Source organism: Lepidochelys kempii, chromosome 9, assembly GCF_965140265.1.
Source record: "Lepidochelys kempii isolate rLepKem1 chromosome 9, rLepKem1.hap2, whole genome shotgun sequence".
In the NCBI taxonomy this organism is placed as follows: Eukaryota; Metazoa; Chordata; order Testudines; family Cheloniidae; genus Lepidochelys; species Lepidochelys kempii.
This window is the reverse complement of record NC_133264.1, coordinates 41552690-41579128: the sequence shown is the minus strand read 5'-3', so window position 1 is coordinate 41579128 and position 26439 is coordinate 41552690. Positions and strand designations below refer to the sequence as shown.

At 41.6% G+C, this 26439-nt stretch overlaps 1 protein-coding gene across 1 annotated transcript; it reads right to left on the bottom strand.

Annotated features, from left to right (window-relative positions):
* Window positions 1–17023: 17023 nt before the first annotated feature.
* RBP2 (retinol binding protein 2) lies at window positions 17024–26129 on the bottom strand. The gene is made up of 4 exons (XM_073358790.1): window positions 26057–26129; window positions 21773–21951; window positions 18804–18905; window positions 17024–17094 (listed from the first exon to the last, which is right to left on the bottom strand). Exons 1-4 carry the CDS (start codon window positions 26127–26129, stop codon window positions 17041–17043), a joined length of 408 nt encoding a protein of 135 aa, XP_073214891.1. The 3' UTR covers window positions 17024–17040.
* Window positions 26130–26439: the final 310 nt, after the last annotated feature.

The window sequence follows — 26439 nt, the reverse complement described above, 5'->3', positions numbered from 1 at the left end:
AAAAGTCCTTGAGCGCATAAGGGAGGCAGGACTAACTGTTAAGGCTAAGAAGTGTCAAATAGGCCTAAACAGAGTGACTTACCTTGGACACCAGGTGGGTCAAGGAACTATCAGCCCCCTACAGGCCAAAGTGGATGCTATCCAAAAGTGGCCTGTCCCAAAGTCAAAGAAACAGGTTCAATCCTTCTTAGGCTTGGCCGGTTATTACAGACGATTTGTACCGCACTACAGCCAAATCGCTGCCCCACTGACAGACCTAACCAAAAAGAAACAGCCAAATGCTGTTCAGTGGACCGGAAAGTGTCAGAAGGCCTTTAACAAGCTTAAAGCGACACTCATGTCTGACCCTGTACTAAGGGCCCCAGACTTTAACAAACAGTTCCTAGTAACCACAGATGCATCCGAGCGTGGTGTGGGAGCAGTTTTAATGCAGAAAGGACCTGATCAAGAATTCCACCCTGTAGTGTTTCTCAGCAAAAAACTGTCTGAGAGGGAAAGCAACTGGTCAGTCACTGAAAAAGAATGTTATGCCATTGTCTACGCTCTGGAAAAGCTACGCCCATATGTTTGGGGACGGCGTTTCCACCTGCAAACCGGCCATGCTGCACTAAAGTGGCTTCACACCGTCAAAGAAACTAACAAAAAATTTCTTCGGTGGAGTTTAGCTCTCCAAGATTTTGATTTCGACATCCAACACATCTCAGGAGCTTCTAACAAAGTGGCTGATGCACTCTCCCGTGAAAGTTTCCCAGAATCAACTGGTTAAAATCGTCCTTGAGATGTGGAAAATATTGTTAGTCTTTATGTACTTGGTAGTATATTTAGAGATGCATGTGTCTTATTAACTCTGTTTTCCTAGAGCTCCAGGAAGAAATCCCAGCCAGTGTTTCACCCTAGCTGAGATTTGGGGGGCGTGTCATAAAAATAAAGGGAAGGGTAAACCCCTTTGAAATCCCTCCTGGCCAGGGGAAAGCTCCTCTCACCTGTAAAGGGTTAAGAAGCTAAAGGTAACCTCGCTGGCACCTGACCAAAATGACCAATGAGGAGACAAGATACTTTCAAAAGCTGGGAGGAGGGAGAGAAACAAAGGGTCTGTCTGTCTGTAGTCGTCTTGGCCGGGGACAGAACAGGAATGGAGTCTTAGAACTTTTAGTAAGTAATCTAGCTAGGTATGTGTTAGATTATGATTTCTTTAAATGGCTGAGAAAAGAATTGTGCTGAATAGAATAACTATTTCTGTCTGTGTGTCTTTTTGTAACTTAAGGTTTTGCCTAGAGGGGTTCTCTATGTTTTTGAATCTAATTACCCTGTAAGATATATACCATCCTGATTTTACAGGGGGAATTTCTTTATTTCTATTTACTTCTATTTTTTATTAAAAAGTCTTCTTGTAAAACACTGAATGCTTTTTCATTGTTCTCAGATCCAAGGGTTTGGGTTTGTGGTCACCTATGCAAATTGGTGAGGCTTTTTATCCAACATTTCCCAGGAAAGGGGGGGTGCAAGTGTTGGGAGGATTGTTCATTGTTCTTAAGATCCAAGGGTCTGGGTCTGTAGTCACCTAGACAAATTGGTGAGGCTTTTTACCAAACCTTGTCCAGGAAGTGGGGTGCAAGGTTTTGGGAAGTATTTTGGGGGGAAGGACGCGTCCAAACAGCTCTTCCCCAGTAACCAGTATTAGTTTGGTGGTGGTAGCGGCCATTCCAAGGATAACGGGGGTAATATTTTGTACCTTGGGGAAGTTTTGACCTAAGCTGGTAAAGATAAGCTTAGGAGGTTTTTCATGCAGGTCCCCACATCTGTACCCTAGAGTTCAGAGTGGGGGAGGAACCTTGACAGCACTAATTATTCTGAATAGAATATGATTACTAGTAAATTATAAAAATCCGAATAAGAGCGTCATGCACTATGTGAGGGTTTGGGCTGTATATATTGGTCCAGAGGGCCAAAATATGCTCACTGTTGCACCCATATAGCCTCCGTGTGTTCAAAGTTCCTGTTATTTAAATTAAATGACAGATTTATCTTGGATTTATGGATGACTGAGATGAAGGACTCTGACATGCACATTATGGCAAAGTTTCAGAGTAACAGCCGTGTTAGTCTGTATTCGCAAAAAGAAAAGGAGTACTTGTGGCACCTTAGAGATTAATAAATTTATTTGAGCATAACCTTTCGTGAGCTACAGCTCACTTCATCGGATGTATGCAGTAGAAAATACAGTGGGGAGATTTTATATATACAGAATATGAAACAATGGGCATAACCATACACACTGTAAAGAGAGTGATCAGGTACGGTGAGCTATTACCAGCAAGAGAGTGGGAAACAATCAAACAAACCCTTTTCTAATGATAATCAAGGTGTGCCATTTCCAGAAGCTCACAAGAACGTGTGAGGAACAGTAGGGGGAAAAAAATAAACATGGGGAAATAGTTTTCCTTTGTGTAATGACACATCGTCAAGAATCTACAACCTATCTTGAAGGATGAGCCATTACTCTCACAGATCTTGGGAGACAGGCCAGTCCGTGCTTACAGACAGCGCCCCCAACCTGAAGCAAATACTCACCAGCAACCACACAACACACACACTAACCCAGGAACCTATCCTTGCAACAAAGCCCATTGCCAACTGTGTCCACATATCTATTCAGGGGACACCATCATAGGGCCTAATCATATCAGCCATGCTATCAGAGGCTCATTCACCACTGCCATGTACATTGGCCAAACTGGAGAGTCTATGTAAAAGACTAAATGGACACAAATCAGACATCAAGAATTATAACATTCAAAAAGCAGTCAGAGAACACTTCAAATCTCTTTGGTCACTCGATTACAGACCTAAAAAGTGGCAATTCTTCAACAACTTCAAAAACAGACTCCAACGAGCGACTGCTGAATTGGAATTAATTTGTAAACTGGACACAATTAACTTAGGCTTGAATAAAGACTGGGAGTGGATGGGTCATTACACAAATTAAAACTATTTCCCCATGTTTATTTCCCCCCCACACACACACACACACACTGTTCCTCTCACATTCTTGTCAACTGCTGGAAATGGCCCACCTTGATTATCACTACAAAAGGTCCCCCCCCACGCTGGTAATAGCTCACCTTACCTGATCACTCTCGTTACAGTATGTATGGTAACACCCATTGTTTCGTGTTCTCTGTGTATACAAAGTCTCCCCACTGTATTTTCCACTGCATGTATCTGATGAAGTGAGCTGTAGCTCACAAAAGCTTATGCTCAAATAAATTGGTTAGTCTCTAAGGTGCCACAAGTACTCCTTTTCTTATTATGACAAAGTGTAGTCTTAACACATAGCAGATCTCAGAGAAGTGAATATATTATGTTCATGCATAGCCTTATGTCTGGATACTATAAAGACCTGGAGAATGTGATATTTTTGAGGTTTGACTATTTTTTGACCATTGAAGGGATTGATTTTTTTTATTAGAAGAAGCCTCCTCAAACACCAGCTTTATCAACAGAATCAGGGCATTAATTCCGGCAAGAAAATAAATTTATAAAGTCAGAACTTGAGCCCAAGGGCTTGATTCACCCACCTTGTGTAGTCATTTACACATGTGCTAAGTGAGTTTAAGCCACTACAGGCCATATTAACAGTTTGTTCCACAGCCTCTTTATGCCAGCTACTGCTTTTCAAAGGGGCCACAAGCAGAGGTAAGACCACCTCTTTGGTCAGTAGCACTCGTGCATGAGGCATCTAGATCAGGCACAGAGCTGGCTCCCATAGGTCTTCACTGCCCTGAAGAACTTCAGTGCAGAGAGTTCATTACTGTAAAATGGGGCAGGTTAGGGTGGGCCAGAGAAGAGAGGTGGTGTGGCAGGAGCAGGCATGACGTATTGAGAGAAATGTGGGGACCCAGTAGACCATAGTCCACCTCATTTACACAGGCAGAGGTTATGGAGGCCCTGGAACAACTGTCTCCCCTCTCTGTCCAGGCTAAAATAATCCTGCATCCTGTTGCTACAAGCAGAGGCTGTGGCAATGAGTAACCCAAGTGAAGGGTGCCTGTAAGGCTGCCCTAGCCTGCATTTGGGGCTAAACCGACTCAAGGATGAATTTGCTCCTACAGGTCTGCCTTGGTAGCATTTTATATTCCTTTTGCACAGTTGTAGAGATTACCACACAACAAGCAAGGCATTGGACAATCAGGTCTTGTATCCTGTTTTTAATGGCTTGAGTTCATTAAAGGGGAAGCCGTTCAATTATGATCATACAAAGCCTGTCTCTGGAAGACAGTTGCTTTGCTTTAGTGACTTTTGATATACTATCATTTTAATTAAGTATTCAGGTTTTCTGTATATTCAGTTCATGTCGTCAAGGAAAGCAATTTGCTGTAATACTGCTCAGGGCACCCATTAGTAGCAAATAGCAATCTGTGTTTTCAGAGAACTAAGGCCATTATTTCAGAAAGGGAGTCCTTCTACTCTGCTTTAATCCTTTAACCAATAAAGCTCATCTTCCAGTTACATTTCTGGAATATGTTACTGGCACTCACCTCAAAAGTGTTTAGAGAATAAGAATCTAATTAGATTAGCCTTGTCGTTTATTTCTAAAAATTTAAATCCACATCACTTTTTGGAGGCAACTAGAAAACTTGCCTTATAATCTTATTTTCGGTGATGTATTGTAGCCAGCTAAATGAGAAGGAGTCCATAATGAAGTCCTTCGCCCGCCCCCCCCTAATTTTTCATGTAATGTGGTAGTTATATTTGTTATATGGTTGAAACAGAAACAACAAAAATGAATGCTACTACACATGTAGTGACAGTGATAAGGATAATTTGTACTGTAAATGCATGTAACTCTAGTTTCTAAACTCCATTTTGTATCAGTAGAAATCCATGTGACTTATTGTGCTAATATCTTCAAAATTAGTGTAATAATATTTTTTAAAACTGCTCTGTAACTCATGTGTCTCTTAACTGGAAGGGAATTTTAAGCCAGAGTTAGATTTTCAAGTAGCAATACTCCATAATAAATTGTGTGGATATTAATCATTAATTCAAACCAGTTACTTGTTCTATTTACAGAATATCCAAACTGAGCTGCTTTCATTCAAAACAAGGTCCCTCCCGATCTTGCTATACTTACTCACTAAAGTAGTGCTATTGAAAGTCAATGAGGCTACTTGATGAGCAAGGGCTACAAGATCAGACCCCAAGTCTACAATTAAATTTGTACTCACAATTCTAACGAACGCTGATGTTAAACCAAGAGAAAGGGAAAAGATAAAGTTACGCATTTTGAAAGTGTGCTTTTTGTCCTGTTGTCACACTAACAGACTAACAAAGGCTTCCCCTGCCTTCAGGACTAAAGCACAATAGTCCTTCTCTGACCAAGTCAGGGTGTGTTTCCAGATTCATAAACAAGGCTACAAGAGGAAAAAGTATTTTTGAAGTAATGTGTTGAAGAGGCATATTTAAATTATTTCAGACAGGCATTAGGACCACTCCACTGGAAGCCACAGTGAAGAAGCACTGCATTAGAAAAACCCTCCAATTGCTTTTTATTGGCTAGTAATTTTTATCTTCAGTGCCCCTTCAAGAAGGATATATACTTATATAATTGAAGCACACGTGACTCAAATTCTCTTTTCCAAGCAATATATTAACTTGGGAAAAGAGGAGTGACTACTGAGAAAAACATCAGGGAAGTTTAAGATTTATAAAGATTTACATTTTAAAGCTTCCCAAGATGCAAGAGGAAGAGGATAAACAATGAACTATTATAATTTTAGAAGTTCACAAATTAACCACTGTAGACATTTTTTTAAATCCTCTTTTTGGAGGGTGAAGGTTAAAGAGGAAAACAGGCAGCAAATACAATTGAGAAATTATAGGGCATAGAAGGCATAAAGAATGCCAGTCCTTGACTGTGGTGACAAGAAGCAACACTGGACACTGCTCACTGAATTGTTAAAGTAGGATGGAAGAGACACCCCACACAGCAATAGTATGGGGTTAGCAGGGAAATATTCCAAGTAACTTTCATACCTGACTTTTTCTGAAGTCACAAATAGGGCTCACGGGGATAGCGTCTATGATGGGGTTTGCCTAGATTTTCAGTAAGGCTTTAATAAGCAACTTTATGACAGATGATTATCCGAACTAAAAAAACAGCAGGGATCCAAAGCATAACATGGAAACGGCTAAAGAAGAGAGAATAGGATTCCCAAGGGTACCTAAGGCTCTCGTTTTTTTATACAATAGGTGTGTTAACAATTGGGAGAAAGACTGTTTAAGATTGGCTGATGATACAAAAGTGGATGCTGTAATGGGCCCATGATAACTCAAGAAAGTCCCCCCAAAAACAAGACAAACCTCACAGGCAGTTGGTCTAATTGTTTAACAAAATAGAGAGTGCTGACAAATTAAGTGCAATACAAGCTAGTCATAGGAGAGTACAAACTACACCCCCTTCTCAACTGATTTTGCACTGAACACCATGAAGGCACTGGAAAGCAGCACTGTGAAAGTACTCCTACACCATATGGAGAAGTCATTCGCAGTGAATGGAGTTCAAAGAGTCAGCATTCTGCTCAGAGCCTGCCAGCATTACCGATATCATTTTAATGGGTGTTCAACAGCAGCCTCAGCAGCGTCTCAAAACCTTGCAAGCCTCTCACCCTGAAGTAATCATACCATGAATTTGCTCAGATTGCAATACACTTTCTGATGTCCTTCTCCTGTCTTTTGTTTTACCTGTATTTCAGCATGCCAATATCAGAGTGGCCCCACTTGGAGCACCTTCTTCCAGCAGGCAGAGGCCAAATGTCCCTCCCAAGTTTTCCCTGTAAAGGAGTCCACTTCAGGCTCTCTTACTTCAATAATAGCCTTCCTTGGAACTAGTTTATTATAAAAACAGTGTGTAAATAGTCCAAAACACATGTCACAAGCCAGTGCATTTATCACCCAGCATAGAGAGCCCTTAAAATACCAAGACATGATACCCAACATCCCACACACTGGCATCTTCCAGCATAGCAGGCACCCCAGCTATCTTCTATCCTCTGCCAGGAGAGAAACACCAGCTTTTCCAGCTGCAGCTTAACCCCCGCTCTTCAGAGCTGGAACCCTCAGTCTCTCTGCTGAAAGCTCATCTTCACCAAGAGAGTGTCCCTCATTCCCCCTAGCCCTCTCACCAATCCCCGGCATTCAACTCTCCAGTGCAGAGACCACAGCAGTCAAGTCCCTCCATTACTCCCTTGCCTTCAGCCCTTAGCTCTCCACTTTACAAGGCAGCAGGCAACACAATCCTATAATACTAGTTTGGGATGTCAGCTTAAAAAGCAACAACACCCTCCTACTACCTTCCTTCAGGGAGTACTTCACTCTGGTTGTTCTCTTCTCCTACCAACCTTTTTCTAGACAGCTCTAATTCACTAGATCATGCACTCCCTGGTCCTTTATAGGCTCCAGGTGCTCCCTGCCCTCTTATTTGAGCAAATGGAAGCACCTGTTCTGACACAGTGGCATTGAATCTACTTCATGTGCAGGGTCAGTCACTCCACACAATGTGATAATATGGAAGGGAATTTTTTTTAAGCAACACATAGGGGGAAAGGCAGAAAATCTTAGGTTTAGTGTTGGTCGCCTAGCGGCAGAGTAGGTAGGGTTGGATAAGTGTATAGGCGCTACAGGCCTGTGCCTATGTCCCCCACTCCAGGAGTCACATGAAGACATTAGAATTTAAGCTTCCATTAAAAAAAATGTTGCCAGTCATCATACTTGTAAAGAAAATCTTGAAGACATGACTCGTGTAACTGATGCAGTTATGACTGCTTAAGTGTGCAAACTGTCTGACCCAATAGCCCTGGAAGGCATGGACTGCCCATATACTGCTCAGAGTGTTGATGTTGAAATCTGCTAGTTTGGGCCCTTTTCCCACCAGCAACACCACCGCAGCAGAGGGCTGCATATGAAGATGGTTGACTGTTATTGCTGCTTCTTGGCTCTGCTTGGGTGCAGTCAGAGGTCTCCCCCGAGATCTCTCTGGGCTGCCAGTCTTTACCAGGACCTCCTCAAGACTTGGAAGGTAGTTTACATGCCCTGGTCCATGGTGGCTGCTGTTGGTGAGACCTCCTTGCAGAACCCCTGCTATGCAACCCCATCTCTGGGTACAGGTGGTGTAGTCCCCCTGGGTGTGCCAGAGGATGGTCCTGGCTGGTGCCACCTTATGATCAGCGGTACTGGGTGGACCCCATGGAGTCCGGCCAGCACATGGGACTGCCCACCCTGCATGCCCCCTGTCATGTGCTCCAGGAGATGAGGGCAGCTGTGCTTCCTGCTTCTCATGCTTTTCCTCAAGCGGGTCCTGTGGGTGGGTGCTCCCTGCCCACCTCTCACCTCAGGAACTTGTCTTTGAGCATGGGTCCTGCAAGCCTCTCTGGGCACCCCTGACATGCCACCTGAGCTGGCTGCATGACATCCAGATGGTCTGCCTGTGAACCTCACCCAGAGAACATCTGTACATGCTCGTGTTTCACACCATCCACTTTCTCACGTCCCACCCCAACACCATGTGGCAGAACCTGTTGCCAGCTGAGTGGGGGGAGGAACCCCAGTGCACCAGTCTGTACTCCACTCAGGTTCCACAACCTGCCCGGGATATTGGCTGGTGGCTTCTCCATGGAGCCGTAAGCACTGGGGTATACCTGGGCAGTTCACGAATCCCCTGGCACATGTCCCTTTTATTTGCACATCTGTGCAGTGTGAATAAGGTTGCAGCCCCTTTTCTGGCTCCTCCAGAACCTCATCCTGAGTTTCTGGCTGCACTTTTCCTTACACCTCCCATCTGTGCCCCCACAAAGTCACAGGACCTCCTCATTCACCTCATACTGGTGTTGGCCAAGAGAGCTATCCATCATCTTGGGGAGGCAGATGGATGGGTCGGTGCCCTGCAACTGTGAAGCCTATTTCCAATCCCTTGTACAATCATGTCCTCAGGCAAAGTTCCTCTGGGCAGGGTCCGCTGACTCCCTGGAAACCTTTGGGGACAGTTGGATGTTTATTGTGAGGTCTCCTCCTCCAGGTCCCTGATTTTCTACCTTTGACCCTCACACCTGCTCCTGGGCTTTTTTCATTTGTTGTCCCTCATAATAAATTGTTGCCTGGGATCAATAGTTCCTCACAATTAACTGAGGGGGGCACTTTCATTTTGGGTGGGCCCAGACCCACCTGTCACCAGTACTTCAAATAGTACAGCACTCACCTCAGGTTTGTTAGGCCAGACTTTTGCAGTAATTTTTAGGAACCTAAGGGTCATAGGCTTCTGCTATATGTTCCAAAATCCCGCTGGTGTCAGGAGATCTGCAGATAATTCATAAGCACTATTATTACATAGTTAAATGCCAGTAAAGGGGTTTAGGTCATTGTTTTCTCAGGTGGCTTGAGTCCAGTGAGATGACTTATTGGAAGTACTGCTTCTTAGGGAAGGGTGGGTCTCTCAGCAATGCCTGTGCTTGGGGAAAGGCTTTAAAAGCTTTACATTGTCCTCAGGAGCCCCACTGAAGTAATCCCTAGCAAAGGTGATTTAGCAGCATCCAGCTAGATTGACTCCATCAGAGGCAGATACAAACAACCCAACTCTCTCCCTTGCATTTGGTGGCAGAATTTCCACAAGTAGCATTCCAGAGCCCACTCCTGGATACCACTGCATGTACCTGTTGTACAGGGTTCACTGATTTAAATCCTGTCAAGGCACAGGCATGCTCTGTAAGGGTCTGGGGTAGACAGAAAACATGTTGACCACCAGCTTTGATAGCTCCCACCTGAGTCACAAGAGAGCAGCTTGAGGGGGTATTTGTAGCCACACAGGCTTTACAAAAGGTTGGCCTGAGGCCAGGTCTACACTTGCTTGTTAGCAGTTGGTCTGTTAGGGGTATCAGAGTAACAGCCGTGTTAGTCTGTATTTGCAAAAAGAAAAAGAGTACTTGTGGCACCTTAGAGACTAACCAATTTATTTGAGCATAAGCTTTCATGAGCTACAGCTCACTTCATTGGATGCATCCTGTGGAAAGTATAGAAGATCTTTTTATACATACAAAGCATGAAAAAAATGGGTGTTTACCACTACAAAAGGTTTTCTCTCCCCCCACCCCACTCTCCTGCTGGTAATAGCTTATCTAAAGTGATCACTCTCCTTACAATGTGTATGATAATCAAGTTGGGCCATTTCCAGCACAAATCCAGGTTTCCCCCCCTACACACACACCCACTCTCCTGTTGGTAATAGCTTATCTAAAGTGATCATTATCACTTCTTCAGCTCTCGTCCCCTAACACCCCTACTCTACTTGCGCTATATTGATGACATCTTCATCATCTGGACCCATGGAAAAGAAGCCCTTGAGGAATTCCACCATGATTTCAACAATTTCCATCCCACCATCAACTTCAGCCTGGTCCAGTCCACACAAGAGATCCACTTCCTGGGCACTACAGTGCTAATAAACGATGGTCACATAAACACCACCCTATACCGGAAACCTACTGACCGCTATTCCTACCTACAGGCCTCCAGCTTTCACCCTGACCATACCACACAACCCATTGTCTACAGCCAAGCTCTGCGATACAACCGCATTTGCTCCAACCCCTCAGACAGAGACAAACACCTACAAGATCTCTATCAAGCATTCTTACAACTACAATACCCACCTGCGGAAGTGAAGAAACAGATTGATGGAGCCAGAAGAGTTCCCAGAAGTCACCTACTACAGGACAGGCCTAACAAAGAAAATAACAGAACGCCACTAGTCGTCACCTTCAGCCCCCAACTAAAACCCCTCCAACGCATTATTAAGGATCTACAACCTATCCTGAAGGATGACCCAACACTCTCATAAATCTTGGGAGACAGACCAGTCCTTGCCTACAGACAGCCCCCAAACCTGAAGCAAATACTCACCAGCAACCACATACCACACAACAGAACCACTAACCCAGGAACCTATCCTTGCAACAAAGCCCGTTGCAACTGTGCCCACATATCTATTCAGGGGACACCATCACAGGGCCTAATAACATCAGCCACACTATCAGAGGCTTGTTCACCTGCACATCCACAAATGTGATATATGCCATCATGTGCCAGCAATGCCCCTCTGCCATGTACATTGGTCAAACTGGACAGTCTCTACATAAAAGAATAAATGGACACAAATCAGATGTCAAGAATTATAACATTCATAAACTAGTCGGAGAACACTTCAATCTCTCTGGTCACATGATTACAGACATGAAAGTTGCGATATTACAACAAAAAAACTTCAAAAGCAGACTCAAGCGAGAGACTGTTGAATTGGAATTCATTTGCAAATTGGATACAATTAACTTAGGCTTGAATAGAGACTGGGAGTGGCTAAGTCTTTATGCAAGGTAACCTATTTCCCCTTGTTTTTTCCTACCTCCCCCCCCCACCCCAGACGTTCTTGTTTAACCCTGGATTTGTGCTGAAAATGGCCCACCTTGATTATCATACACATTTTAAGGATAGTGATCACTTTAGATAAGCTATTCCCAGCAGGAGAGTGGGGTGGGGGGAGAGAAAACCTTCTGTAGTGGTAAACACCCATTTTTTTCATGTTTTGTGTGTATAAAAAGATCTTCTATACTTTCCACAGTATGCATCCAATGAAGTGAGCTGTAGCTCACGAAAGCTTATGCTCAAATAAATTGGTTAGTCTCTAAGGTGCCACAAGTACTCCTTTTCTTTTTGTTAGGGGTATGATTTTTTTAAACCATCCCTAGTGTGGATGCAATTATACTGGTATGAAGGGACCATATGGTAGCATATTCCTCTGTCTGTAGCTATCTTGGTAGAAAGTACTGTTATTCCAGTATAACTGTATCCACACTAGGGTATTTGTACAGTATTGTTAAATGGTACATCTTTATAGTGTAGACAAGGCCTTAGCTCCTGACTCAGGCCTCAGGGTCTGATTTGCCTCTGTCTTGCACCTTCTGTAAACACGTACCCCTGTGCAGTGAGTAGTAATAAAGCATGGGCCTGATCCTCCTCTCACTTACACTAGTTTTACACCCATGACATTTCAGTGCAGTTATTGCTGACAGCATAAATTAGAGGAGTATCAAGCCCTACCACTCTGATCTGGTAGAGACTGACACTTACTTTGCACAGGTGTGAATAGCACAAGCATTCAAGGCAGAGGAGTCTCAGGCCCTGGCTCAAAGCCCAGCTCCTTTTCTCCAACTCATTCTGCTGTTTGGGTGTAAGCAGCTGTAGAGTGTAGCAAGGAGTTTACCTCTTGGTGTATGTATGCTGAGGCAGGGCCCTACATCCTGTTGCAGAGGGCTTTCTTGCTAATGAGGCCATAGGTTCATGGTCCGCTAGCTCTGCAATATGCACTCTCATTTGTTGCCCTCTTTCCCTTACTTAGTGATGACTGAATCACTGCAGCACAAGTTATAATTAGCGAAAGTGTGAAACTCAGAAAATAATTGACAAAATCCTTGCGGCTCTCAAAAAGCTTGGCTTGTTATTATTATTTTTAAATCTCATTTTCACAAAATGATTCCAGCTAATCTTCACCATCTGCATAACAAGTGTAATCAGCAAGCCAAAATTAAAACATCTGCAACCCCTGCCCTTGGAATCAATCACAAATTAAAACTGAAAAGAGCCTGTTCTAGTGGGGGGAAAAATCTGCATTAAAAATCTGAAGGCATCTGTTGCTTCTATTAATCTCTCTCCACCAAGGCTAACTATATACTCAGCAGTTAGAAAGAGCACAGACAAATGTTGTAATTAAATGACTTTGTCAGTGCCTCTTTATTTGTCTTCATCAAAACTCACAGCCTCAAGTCTCAGAGCCTGGGTCAACTAACTGGGCTCACAGGGCTCATGCTATGGGGCTAAAAATAGCAATACAGATGTTACTGCTTGGGCTGGTGCCCAGGGTCTGAAACCTGGAAAGGGGGGAAAGGTGGCAGAGCCTAGGCTCCAGTCAGAGTGGGAATGTCTACACTACTATTTTTAGCCCCATAGCCCCATGAGCCTGAGTCAGTTGACCTGGCCATTATCTTTGAAAACTCATGGCGAACCGGGGAAGTCCCGGATGACTGGAAAAAGGCTAATGTAGTGCCAATCTTTAAAAAAGGGAAGAAGGAAGATCCTGGGAACTACAGGCCAGTCAGCCTCACCTCAGTCCCTGGAAAAATCATGGAGCAGGTCCTCAAAGAATCAATCCTGAAGCACTTGCATGAGAGGAAAGTGATCAGGAACAGCCAGCATGGATTCACCAAGGGAAGGTCATGCCTGACTAATCTAATCGCCTTTTATGATGAGATTACTGGTTCTGTGGATGAAGGGAAAGCAGTGGATGTATTGTTTCTTGACTTTAGCAAAGCTTTTGACACGGTCTCCCATAGTATTCTTGTCAGCAAGTTAAGGAAGTATGGGCTGGATGAATGCACTATAAGGTGGGTAGAAAGCTGGCTAAATTGTCGGGCTCAACGGGTAGTGATCAATGGCTCCATGTCTAGTTGGCAGCCGGTATCAAGTGGAGTGCCCCAAGGGTCGGTCCTGGGGCCGGTTTTATTCAATATCTTCATAAATGATCTGGAGGATGGTGTGGATTGCACTCTCAGCAAATTTGCGGATGATACTAAACTGGGAGGAGTGGTAGATACGCTGGAGGGGAGGGATAGGATACAGAAGGACCTAGACCAATTGGAAGATTGGTCCAAAAGGAATCTGATGAGGTTCAATAAGGATAAGTGCAGGGTCCTGCACTTAGGACGGAAGAACCCAATGCACAGCTACAGACTAGGGACCGAATGGCTAGGCAGCAGTTCTGCGGAAAAGGACCTAGGGGTGACAGGGGACGAGAAGCTGGATATGAGTCAGCAGTGTGCCCTTGTTGCCAAGAAGGCCAATGGCATTTTGGGATGTATAAGTAGGGGCATAGCGAGCAGATCGAGGGACGTGATCGTTCCCCTCTATTCGACATTGGTGAGGCCTCATCTGGAGTACTGTGTCCAGTTTTGGGCCCCACACTTCAAGAAGGATGTGGATAAATTGGAGAGAGTCCAGCGAAGGGCAACAAAAATGATTAGGAGACTGGAACACATGAGTTATGAGGAGAGGCTGAGGGAGCTGGGATTGTTTAGCCTGCAGAAGAGAAGAATGAGGGGGGATTTGATAGCTGCTTTCAACTACCTGAAAGGGGGTTCCAAAGAGGATGGCTCTAGACTGTTCTCAATGGTAGCAGATGACAGAACGAGGAGTAATGGTCTCAAGTTGCAGAGGGGGAGGTTTAGATTGGATATTAGGAAAAACTTTTTCACTAAGAGGGTGGTGAAACACTGGAATGCGTTACCTAGGGAGGTGGTAGAATCTCCTTCCTTAGAGGTTTTTAAGGTCAGGCTTGACAAAGCCCTGGCTGGGATGATTTAACTGGGAATTGGTCCTGCTTTGAGCAGGGGGTTGGACTAGATGACCTTCTGGGGTCCCTTCCAACCCTGATATTCTATGATTCTATGATTCTATGACTTGAGACTTGCTATCCCCATTATTAATAGTATTCTTTTTTGGAGCATAGATGTACCCTAAAGGTGGGATTTTCTATAGCCCTCAGCATTATCTAATGCTGCTCTCATTAAAATCAATAGTAAAATGCCCATTGACTTTAACAGGCTCAAAGCAGGGAGGGATAGCTCAGTGGTTTGAGCATTGGCCTGCTAAACCCACCGTTGTGAGTTCAATCGTTGAGGGGGCCATTTAGGGATCTGGGGCAAAAATTGGGGATTGGTCCTGCTTTGAGCAGGGGGTTGGACTAGATGATCTCCTGAGGTCCCTTCCAACTCTGATATTCTATGATTACTATGAAAGTTAGGCAAAGGCTGAGCACTTTTGAAAATCCCACCCTAAACACTTCCCTCACACACGGGTGTTATTTCCAGTGGCAGGTAATGCTGCTGATGCGCAGACCTGTGCTCTAACTCCTAGGCAATGAGTTAACTACAGTGTTTGTAGCCAACCTCATTGGTTTCCTGGGCCAATTGGTGGCTTGTAGCTGGCCCTCCTTCTGAACAATTCTTAAATGACATTCATTCTGTGGGAAGGACAGTTTTTCAAAACAGTTGAGACCGTACCGCATTACCAGGTAGCTGAGAAATTCTGAATGAGTTTTATATTTATATGTGAGATCCTTTTCTTTAATGCAAATAGTTCACCTGCTGAGTGGGAAATGGGGGTTTTACACAGCTTGGAGACCAACCTGCCCTAACGTGTATTGTATAAATTAGTCTGTATTTCTTCAAATAAGTATATCACAACACAATGGATCACCCCACATCTATCTCCACTGCAGAGCCTACAGTTCTAAAGCTCATGAAAAGTTCTTGCATAGCATAAAGTACATGGGGGGCCCAGAAATAGCAGAAAGAAGGGGATGGTTTTTCAGCATGGATCACCTTGAGGCACATCTTCCTTTCCCATTTGTAAAAGCCTGAAATTATTTACTCCAGAATGTGTGTAGGAAAGTGATATTACCCAAATAGCTGATCCTGTCTTCTTTCTGATCTGTCCTGTCTCAAAAGTTTAAAGTTCCCCATCTATATCAGTGATTTACACGCCACCCACTTCCATCCCATAAACCCACCTAGTACCAAGAGAACTCTGGAACGTAACATAATAAGAATTCAGCTGAACAATGCCCACCTGTTTCTGGTGGAAGTTCCAGAGGTGGGTTTAACAAGTAGTAAGGAACTGCCTCATCTTTGTGGACAAACGTCGACAAACAGATGCATTACCGCTATGTTAGACCAAAAAACTATCAGTCTTTAATCAGAAATCACACAAAGAATTCCATAACAGTATCAGTTTCAACCACTGGAGGCTCAGATCAGTTAATAATAAAATAAATAATAAAAGTTCATGCACATATATTTGCCCAGCACTTATAAGTATCTGGGTGTCCAAATATGTATCATGTTAATACTGATACATATATGGTGCACATTTGGCACCATGATTTCAGGCTCCATCTACTGAAAATATGGGTCCTTTATCATCCATGGTTGATTTAAACTTGTCCCCAGCAAACAGCACAAAATCCTTTAGAAAACCCTAAACAGTCAGGTAATTAAACTGTAGATACCCAAAGAGAGAGCTGGAAACTACAGACTAACAACAAACAGTAAAAGATACAAGGTACAAGACTGAGAGCACAGGAGACTGTTTACACACAGAATAGGTGCAGCATACATAATTGTTGTGCAGGCTTCCATTCAGCCCCTGTCAACATGCTTCAAGCTTAACTATAGGGACCAGCTCTTGAGTTGAGAGATTAGTTCAGTCTCTGTTCTCTCCACTGAGATTACTAGATAGCCAATTATGATGGTTGGTTTGGGGTTGTGAGCATCTGTCTATTAGGATTGGACTAAGAAAACACCAATACTTTTCACATCAAACAGTTGTCAGCTGGTAAGAATTTTCAGTAGCTATGGACCTGGGCTGAATTCAAATTAGTGACCTAGATGTGAAAGTCTGTGTATCCTATTACAAATCTGTTGAGCCATCCTGTTGCCTGAAACTATGGATTTAGTGACCCAGAACTAAATTAAATAGAAGCAGTACAATGAATGTCAGATTTACACTCACTCATCCAAACATATTATGATATTACAGCACCACAGAGAGATGTTCTGTTGTTGAGATAACTGTGACTGTTTAGTTACTGGATTGTTCTTAGAGGACTTACTATCCTACTTCTGGAAAAATTACCAGGATTTTAGAAGTGAAAGAAGTAATTACAAGAATGAGAATTATTTTTATTTAACTCTGGATTGAAAGGCAAGAGACCTTAAAACATGCAGAAGTGTTTCAATGTTAGTGTTAAAGGATGTGTTTGCCTTAGTTAACAGTGCACAGAAATGCACTTACATGGCAGTGTCAAGCAGGCATTACATAGCTTTTAAAAAACCCATATAGCATAATAGCACAGCGTGGAACCGGTTGGACTTTCTGGTTAGCCTACTTTTTCTTCTTAAATACTTGATGGCACACCTGGTCTTCACATGTCAGCTCCTACAGCATTAAAACAATTGGTAAGTATATATTATTCTGAGCTATATTTCCCATCTACAGCACCCCCTTTGAAAAATCACTGTAAGACCAGCTGAACCACAACATCAAGAAGAGTGTTGCTTATTTAAAAAAAGCAGTATGTTCTATGAAGCCCTAATTAGCTGACATGCATTGCAGGTTGTGATAATTAGATTTTGACACTTGAATTGAGTTTTAAAAAGTATAAAAATGAAAAATGCATTGAAATGGCTCTGTAATGGTGTGGCTTTGCATACTCTATTATCAAAACAACATACTATAATTTATTAGAAGCACTGAAGCAACAAGGGAATTACAAAAAGAGGGTGGAGGGAAGTCTCAGAAAGGATGGGTACAAGGCCAATAGTGTTTCAATAGACTCATGCACCAGCCCACTAGGTCCTCCTGTTTCCAGAGATCTCAGTTTGAATCCTGGTGCCAATAATGAGAACTTTCATTAATGGAATTATTGGCAAATTTTGAATTTATATTGTAATAGGGTAGTAGAAGTCTGTCTGTCAGCTGGGTGACAGTGGTTTCTGCTTAGATTGAAGAAAACAATAGTATTTTTTTATTAATCTGATTGACCTTCCAATGGTAGTTAGATGGCCATCACAACCATCCAGAATGTAAAATGTGGCTTATATAACCGCACAAAATTAATTCTAACAAGAAAAGACTTCAAGGCAGATCCTCAGCTGGTGCAAGTTTTCATTGCTTCACTTCAGTCAATGGAGCGGTGCCAATTTCCACCAGCTGAGGATCTGGCTGTTCATGTGATAAATAGAGGAGACATGCTAAAAAGAAAATATTAATGCATACTGTCCATCAAATAGATAACTCTGAGCTCTGTATTATAGCCAGCAATCTAGTTCTAGGGTGAAGAAATGCATATTCTGATAGGCAAAATAATTCCTAACTATCTATACAGATCCAAATTTGGTGAAGTTAGTATTAAACTACTCACTAAAAGCTGTGTGATTCTGCCTGTTACTGTCTCTTTCTGAGCCCCTAACATCCAGCATTACTATGTACAATTTACCGATTGTTCTTCTTGGGACTCCAGCGTTCCTCCATATGCTCTCATTTCTCTTTCCAGATGTCATTGACTGCTTATTTTCTTTACAGGCCCATATGGCATCTCTACGGCTTGCTGCATTTCTCTTTGCATCCCCGTTTACTAACTCAACTGTTTGACTTTTTTTTTTTTTTTTTTTTTGCGGGGCGGGAGCGGGAGCAGTAGCACAAGATAACTACACTATAGATTGCTCACTAGGTTTCCCTGTGTATTCTGGGAGAGTTTTTTCTCATCTGGATAACTGCATAGTTCTTGCTAGAACTCATTTTTTGGAATGACAAAAAAATATTTTTCTTACAGGTTTTATTCAGCACATAAACACTGAGGTTTATTTTTAGTATTTACTCAAAATGCAGAAGGAATTGGATGTGCTATGTAACTGGAAGGGTTAAGGGCTGCAGTGCAGTGAACTGGACCAAAAGTCACTGTAGGTTTGTGGTTTATTTAGGAAGTAGGTGGAGACAAATTAAACAGCCGCGGTTCTGGTAGAAAGGGGTTTTTAGAGTTTAGGTATCAGAGCTGTGTGAGTAAAATGAAAAAAATCCTTGGAACTATAGTAACTATACTATTTCACAGTCTCTGTTACATTCTATAGTTGAAAGTCAGCTCTTACCAAATGCAGTCTCTCCCCTTCAATCCAATGTGTCCAGCCTCTGTTTTTCTTCTCTCCCTTCTGGACACATACTAATTTATCACCATCCCAAATCACGAGCGTCTGCAGCGATCAAAGGATTAAATCCAGTAAGTTAACTAGGGATTTTGGAAAACATCGAAATACACCAGAACTAACAATGAGGTAGCATAACTGGAGTGTGTGATCAGAAAATCCCACCTGCTTGTCTGAAGACACTAGTGGCCCAAATGCCACTTAGTATAAAGTTCTTTATGTTGTCACCTTGTAATTATTTCTTCAGATACCATGATACAGACCATATGTGTGCAAAGGAAGGGGAATGAGTTAATTGAATTTCTGATGCTGTTTATAATCTTTTTTTATTAATGCTTTCATATAGCGAGAAAAGAAAAATACAGTTTTCATATGCAGTGCTATTCTATAAAGTGCAATAACTGGAATGCTATGGATCATAGTGACTAGTGCAGCATTAACACCGCCTCTGTCTGTACATAAAACAGACAGACAGAGAAAAAGTATGTAAATGACACTTGGTACAACACAGTTATAGTCTATTTTATAGCATCCTTCAGGCGCTGTAACCAAGAGCTTTAAAGCCAGAGCAGTCATATGTTTTCACAATGAAATTTAAACTGAGTATTTCGTTAAAGGGAGAGAATGGAGGCATGGCTTGGCTGCTGGTACCACTCCCTCTCATACTGACAAATATTGTCTCATTGATGGGGGTGTATAAGGAAACAATCTATTGTCTTGTTTTATATTTAGAGCATAGGCTCTTTGGGGCAGGGACAGTCTTGTTGTTCTGTACATCACCTAGCACAATGGGGTCCTGGTCCAGGCCTGGGGCTCCTACGTACTATGATGATACAAAAAAATAATAAATGAGTTCCAGGTAGAATGCGCACCAGAGGCAGGGGTGAATGAATGACCTAAGCCTCCTCCACCTCCCACAGTGCAGAAGGGATAGAGACAAGCCAAAACTGGAGAAGTGGAAAGTGTTGTGCATGTAGTTGGAGAGAGAAGAGGAAATGAATCCAGAGGCAGAGTTCTGGAAAAATCAAGGGCAATTTTAAATTAGAACTGGAGACTAATAGGAAACCAGTGAACGTGACTCTCCACAATCTCTAGATTTAGGGAAAGAGAGAAAATGGCATATCCACAGCATTCTGGACTCTCTAAAGTTGAGAGAGGGATTTAGGGAGACTGTGAAGTTGGAACATCATTCGTCAAAACAGGAAATGATTAAGACATGACTAAAATTACAGCACAGTACAGTCAGAATCAAGATAAGGATAATGTCGCCTAAGACTAGCAATAAAGTTTTCTCCACTACACAACAATTTATACAGGGGAAATGATATCAGGTAGCAATCATTTAGATAAGAGATCAGGTGGAATTATAATGTTGCAACAAGGAAGTCCAACTTGTCCCAAGATAAGAGGAGAAAAATAAGGTTACAGAGAGTTCAGTGAAGACAATTTTGTTCACAGATGAGATTGCTGATGGCTTTGACACAGGGAAAGGAGAGTGGGGAAGGTTATAGATGGACCAGGTTATAGATGGATTAGTGGAGACTTGTGTGCATTGTTTTAAAGCAGTAAAGCTGTTTAGTACCTCACCATGCTCACTGTAGAAAGGGCTGGGGAGAAGTGATAAAGGTTAAAGCAGGGGATTTGGAAGCCTAGAAAGGACATTATAAGCCTGATTATTCTCTGACTTACACTGTTGTGAATCAGAAGTAACTCCAGAAGAGCTACCTCACGTGAAACTGGGGCAAGTGAGAACAAAAGCATGCCTATGGGTCAAAAAATGCCTTCAGTTAAACCTGTGCAGCTCCTCTGGGGGATTCCATGAACGCAGATAAGGACAGGATTCATCTCTATATGCTGCCTACTTCCTCTGTGAGGACTAATGAGACAAAGTGGGTCTTGCTGTCAGTAAGCTTTGAGCTGTGCGACCATCTCTCCAGAGGCTGACAGCAGGATCTGAGTTCAGAGATTAAAGCTGTTTACTGGGATAAGTTGATGATGCAGAAGTAGGTGTAAGGTCAGAGAGGAGCAAGTTAGCCAAGAGCTGAGGAAGAGGGTAGAACTGGTTACCAGCTGAAGAGTTGGCATGGATAGGATCAACAAATGATAACAGAAAGAGAGGTGAGTGGTTGGGATAAGTTAATGATGCAGAAGTAGGTGTAAGGTCAGAGAGCAGCAAGTTAGCCAAGAGCTGAGGAAGAAGGTAGAACTGGTTACCAGCTGAAGAGTTGGCATTGATAGGATCAACAAATGATAACAGAAAGAGAGGTGAGTGGCTGTTTGGGGCAGGTTTTCAAAGGTCCTTTGCATTGTTGAAAGTCTCTGTTACATGTTTTCAGGGGATGTTAGGGGAATAAAACTGATGGCAGTATTGGTAGAGGAAAGCAAGGGTGTGTTCAGTAAATGAATACACCAAATTGTTCAGGCCATGATCCCTTAAGAGGTCTTTTCGCGGAACTCCCACTGACTTCCATGGGAATTCCACATGTAGAGGGCTTACAGGAACAGACTCAGATAGAACTGGCAATTTTAAAATAATGTGGAGGGGAAAAAAGTCTTAGTAGTTTTAAAGTGCAACTTCAGCAGCAGCTAAATTATAAGTGACAAAATATACTTCCTCTCTTTACTTTTAAATATAGAACACTACAAAGAGGTTTATCATAGAATGACAGGAAAGATTCCTTGCTAGAAAAAATGTAATTAGTTATTGCCCTCACAAATCTGGGAAACCTTCCTGATTTGCCTATAAAATAAATATTTGCAATGTGAAAGAAAAATGCAAATTACCTGCACTTTAGAGACAAACATTCTCTAATATCTGTAAATTGCTTTCCATTATTTTTAGTCAGGAAATTTACAGAACTGCTTGCCCTATTTTTAACTGCAGTGTTCATGGAAATCAAATACTAAGCGTATACCTGCACAACTCGGTTGTCAAGCCCCTTGGTGTATTCTTCAAATGCCACTCCCACAGAGTAATTCAGTTCATAGTTTCTGAGAGTGCTCAGTGTTTTTGTCTTAAAATTGACTCCATCTTGAATAATTTCTTTCGTTTGTTTCAAGTGTCCTGCAATCTTACGAGTGGCAAAATCAATGCCTATCAACAAACAAAACAGAAGTGTATGATATACCTAGCCAAATTCCAACTTCTGGTACAAAGATGCAAAAGATACTTTTATATATACTCCAAAACTATGAAAACTACACTATGAAAAGCATTTGCACATATAATCCTCTCAATTACACGTAAAACAAGGTGGAGTAACTCTCTTCTAGAATTGGCTGACATTCCTCACTTGAAACTTTTTTTTAATAACAAAAAAGGTCTTTTTTTTTAATGAAAAATTGAGGAAAGTTTGTGTTTTTTCAAAAAGTGTTCTAATTTTTTGATGAAAAGCCTGTTTTTTTTCAGTTTTGGGTATTTTTCCACCTTCATATACCCCTCTTCTTTTTTCATTGACAAAATGAAGGGCAAGGGGAGGCACGAAGTGGGAGAAAAACTGAAAATCTCCAAGATTTTCTGTATTCATGTTTTTGGAAAAAATAAAATTTCCACTGCTTTCGGTGAAAATTTTCAAGAAAACAGTACCGCTCCAGTACTACTCTTTGACCAGGTCTCCTCACATCTATAGAAGGATCTCAGAATGGGTGCAGTAGATATGCAGTAGATGTGTCTGATCCAGTGAATTTTGGCAAGTATCTTTTATTTCACCATAATCACAGATTATTGTTTGGGACTGTGTGTAATCTGTGGAACTGATTGCATTTATATTGACACTGGGACTATACTGCATGTGATTTAACAGCCATCTGTAAAAGCCATTATCCCCCTTATTGTAAAGTAGTTTGAATCAGAATCATATTAATTAGGAAACCCTTTGCAGAAATGATGCTTGCATGTAAATAAGTAAACAAATAAGAGCTATATTCACTAATTGTCCCTAGGAAAGAATGTTAGAAACAAAAATCAAAGTTGGTCAGACTTTAAAGGACAAAAATGGATAGAAAGAGATTATTTTGCAGCTTCCATATGGGTAAAGGATGGAAAGTTAAAAACAAAAAGGCAAATAGCCAAAGAGTACTGCATTTGACGCCCTCTTTAATATTCAGTCAGCATTTTGTGCCTGATCCCCTTTACCATTCCGTACTCTGTTCATGATGAAAACTAACATAATATAAACAACTACTTGCAACTGAATGCCCTGAAAGATATGTCAAATATATTACCATCATGACACAGTTTACTCTAGACAATACACTTAATGCCAGCTGCATTGCCAGGTACAATAAATATCTGACCATTTGGCAGTGAATCTTGTTATGGTGTTATATGCAAATGAAATAATCTAACATGTTTCTCTCAGAGACTGAAAAATAGTGTGGCTTGTTAACCATCCTTGAGCTTTTTCACATACAAATTAATCATTTTCGTCTCGGCACAACCTTGTACAAATGGAGCCCATTTTCTTTTGGTGGATTGATTATGCTACTGCTAAGGCAGTAATTGAATTGAGTGAAAGGACTGGCTGGAAAACAAAACAAAAAATGTTACTTTAACATAGGAAATAATGTTCATATTCAAGTATTTATACTCAAGGGTTCTCAAGTATATTTTTTCTGTTGCTGTGGATTAAAGGTATCTCTGGGTCTGATTTACAGCCAGGTAACAAAGTTTAGGTCTCTCGGAGGAAAGAAGTCTAATTTTCCAAAGGAATGCTATTTCTGACTAATCTATTAATCTTGCACTACTGCAGAAAATCAGGGGAGGTTTTATTAAACACATTTTGAACACATAACACATTTTGAACAATACAAGCAATAAAGATGAAATATGGTTCTATTAGATTAGATTGAAATACTTTGTAACATGCTTATGAAAAAGTTAAAGTTTCTGGCTTAAAGGGCAAAATGATTTGTTAATTAAAGTATATGAATGCATATGTAGCAATTATAAGGATGAATGAACCTCAAAAAGTTCAGCTTCATTGTGCTTTGGACCTGAACTTCTTAATTCTTAGAATACCAACCAAATGTAAAATCGGGAGAAACAGAGCAGAAAAATCTCTTTTCACTATTTCCATATAATTTCTTTTTCATTGATAACACAGTAAGTGAGGGACAAATTCTCAGTACCACACACAGAAATACACATCTAGATACTGCTTTGTGGCAAATTAGGTGAGGCACTTTTCACTAGCACTGAAGTGCAGTGCATAAAACATGGCCAGAAAACCCACAGAACAAAGGGCCTGATCCAAAGCCAATTGGTGTAAACATGGCTCTCACTCTGCAACCTCACACCAAGTTTCTTAGGGGGAGGCTATCTTGAAACTCCATCAGGAGGTTCAGTAGGCACATCTCCAGTGGAGGCAGTACAGGAGATGTAATGAATCAGCCTGTCTCCCAGACAAAATGTCCCTGTTCCCACCAAGTCTGGGCCTGCCCATTCACTGTACTGCACCAACCGTTTCTGAGCAACCCAGCAGATCAGGAATTGTGGGTGGCTTAAATTTCTGCAAATCCTTCTTCAAGTGGACTTCTCAGTGCTGGGTTCCTGTGGTCCTATTTCCACCTGAGGGGCCCAGGGGCTGAATCAAGCCCTTTATTTTATAGTCTAATGTGTCAAACACCCCAGAGAAATCCAGTAAGATAATTTGAGGATGGTTTCAGTCAGGTATCCTGTTGTCATCACTAACTGAAATAGTCCTGAGGATGGAACGGAGATGTGACAAAAGCACTGCTATTAGTTATGATACAAAAGGAAGCAGAGAACTGGGAAGCCCATTGCTTATTGTAGCACGATCGGGATTAGAATGTTTAAAGATGAAATAATACACATCCTATGGGAGTGAGGCACCAAGCGCCTATTGAATTTCAGTCTAAATTTTAGAGGGGAAGTACCAATCTAAAGAGAGATATTAATAATATTATTACCAATTGCTGGCCTTCTTGGTAAAAGTTTTTAAGAAGAGTAGATATGAGCAGTTATGACCCAACTGACAGAATCAATACAACAATATTAGCAGATGATACCCAAGGGAGAGTTTAGGAGAGGAGAAAGGAACAGAGTGTTGAGTGACATTACAACCAGATTAAAAGACTTAGTAAAACTCTCAGTCCTGTTGAAAGAGAGACTCATACTCTTCAAGTGCATGCCTAGACTAGCCTATAAGGAAGAAGGACATTTAAACAATGAAGAGAATTTGTCAGTCACCAAGAATGACAACAATATTAGAGCTCTTTTAGCTGCTTTTCCCAACAGTACATTTGTTCAGAGATCACTTTTCAGTTGAGTGGAAAGGATTTTCCATCCCTCGTGTAGTCTTGCCAGCATCAAGCACTCAAAAGTCATGAGTCCACCCACTCCAAATAATGAGATTGGCTTATAATCATGATTTTAAAATAATAATAAATGTTGGGCTCTTTTTATCAGCCTCCTGGTTCTGAGCCTCTGGGGTGCTCTCATTTCACATTTTCAGGCTGTCCTCTGCAAAAATCCAGATCCAGTAGCTAAGACTTTAAGAAAAATACTAAATATCATGAAACTCGCATGAGTCAGACCCCTTAGGTATCCATAATGTCCTATAGGGTTAAGATAGTTTTATCTGCATGCAAACTAAAACATCTGAAATTACATTTGTATTGAAAAGATCAAATATAAAATGGTCCTCAAATTAACAGAAGACAATTATCCCTTGTAAAACTTTTACACTGTCATTATAATAATTGAAGACACTAATGTGGGGAAAATAGAGTGCATTGGCATTACTAGGAGCTTGGTCTCCATTCACATTTCCAGCTCTCTTAATGTGCTGCTTGCACTAAATTAACTTTCTTTCAGTGTTCTTTTAACATCTAAATAAGGATTCCATTTATTAATAACTTTAATTTTCTTGCTGTGGAAATATGCTCCCATAAAAATTGTTAGAAGGTTCATTACTATGTAAACTTTTTACTATACCTGTTAGTTCAGTTACAGTTTTTGCTCCACTGCTATGGAGTATCCTGTTACTTGCTCGGGAAGTCACTCAATTTTATCTAGACATATTATAGCAAGTGTATGATTTTTTAATATTACTGCCAGAAAGTCTTATCCCCAAAACATATCAAAGGAGTAAGACTGCTGTACTATTAATCTTTTTTAAATAGGCATGATTGATAAATAAAAGCTCTTGTCCCAATATCGTATTTTTTTCATTTACCTAAGGCAACCATGTAACCGTCGAAGTTTTCATTGGATTCCATTTCCCACATTCCATTGTAATCGGCAGGCATGCTGGCTAAGAAGGGCAGATCAAATGCTGAGCCTGGAAGCAAGTTCTGCAGAGAGAATGTGTTATAACTGTCCTTTTTATATCTTCCTTGGATAAAGTTTATGATTTTCCATATAATAAAGTCTGAAGGTCGGAGATATAACCCGACAGAACTTTGCTTCATTAACAAAGTTCAGGAGGACAGCAGACAGGCCAGGAATGGGTTTCTGAAGCAAGAACTAACAGAGAAAGGTATTTTACAGTGACCTTTGTAAAGAACAGCAATCTCATATAGACATTCCTTTGAAACGTGCCACAATGTCAAACTGTGC

Excerpts from the sequence above, each read along its gene's own strand:
- RBP2 (XM_073358790.1), bottom strand. The coding sequence starts at position 26,129 with ATGCCTGCCGATTACAATGGAATGTGGGAAATGGAATCCAATGAAAAC. Across the intron at positions 21,952-26,056 it reads CGGTTACATGGTTGCCTTAG|GCATTGATTTTGCCACTCGT; the intron begins GTAAATGAAAAA and ends GTTTGTTGATAG. Across the intron at positions 17,095-18,803 it reads AAGGGGAGAGACTGCATTTG|GAGCTGACATGTGAAGACCA; the intron begins GTAAGAGCTGAC and ends TTAATGCTGTAG.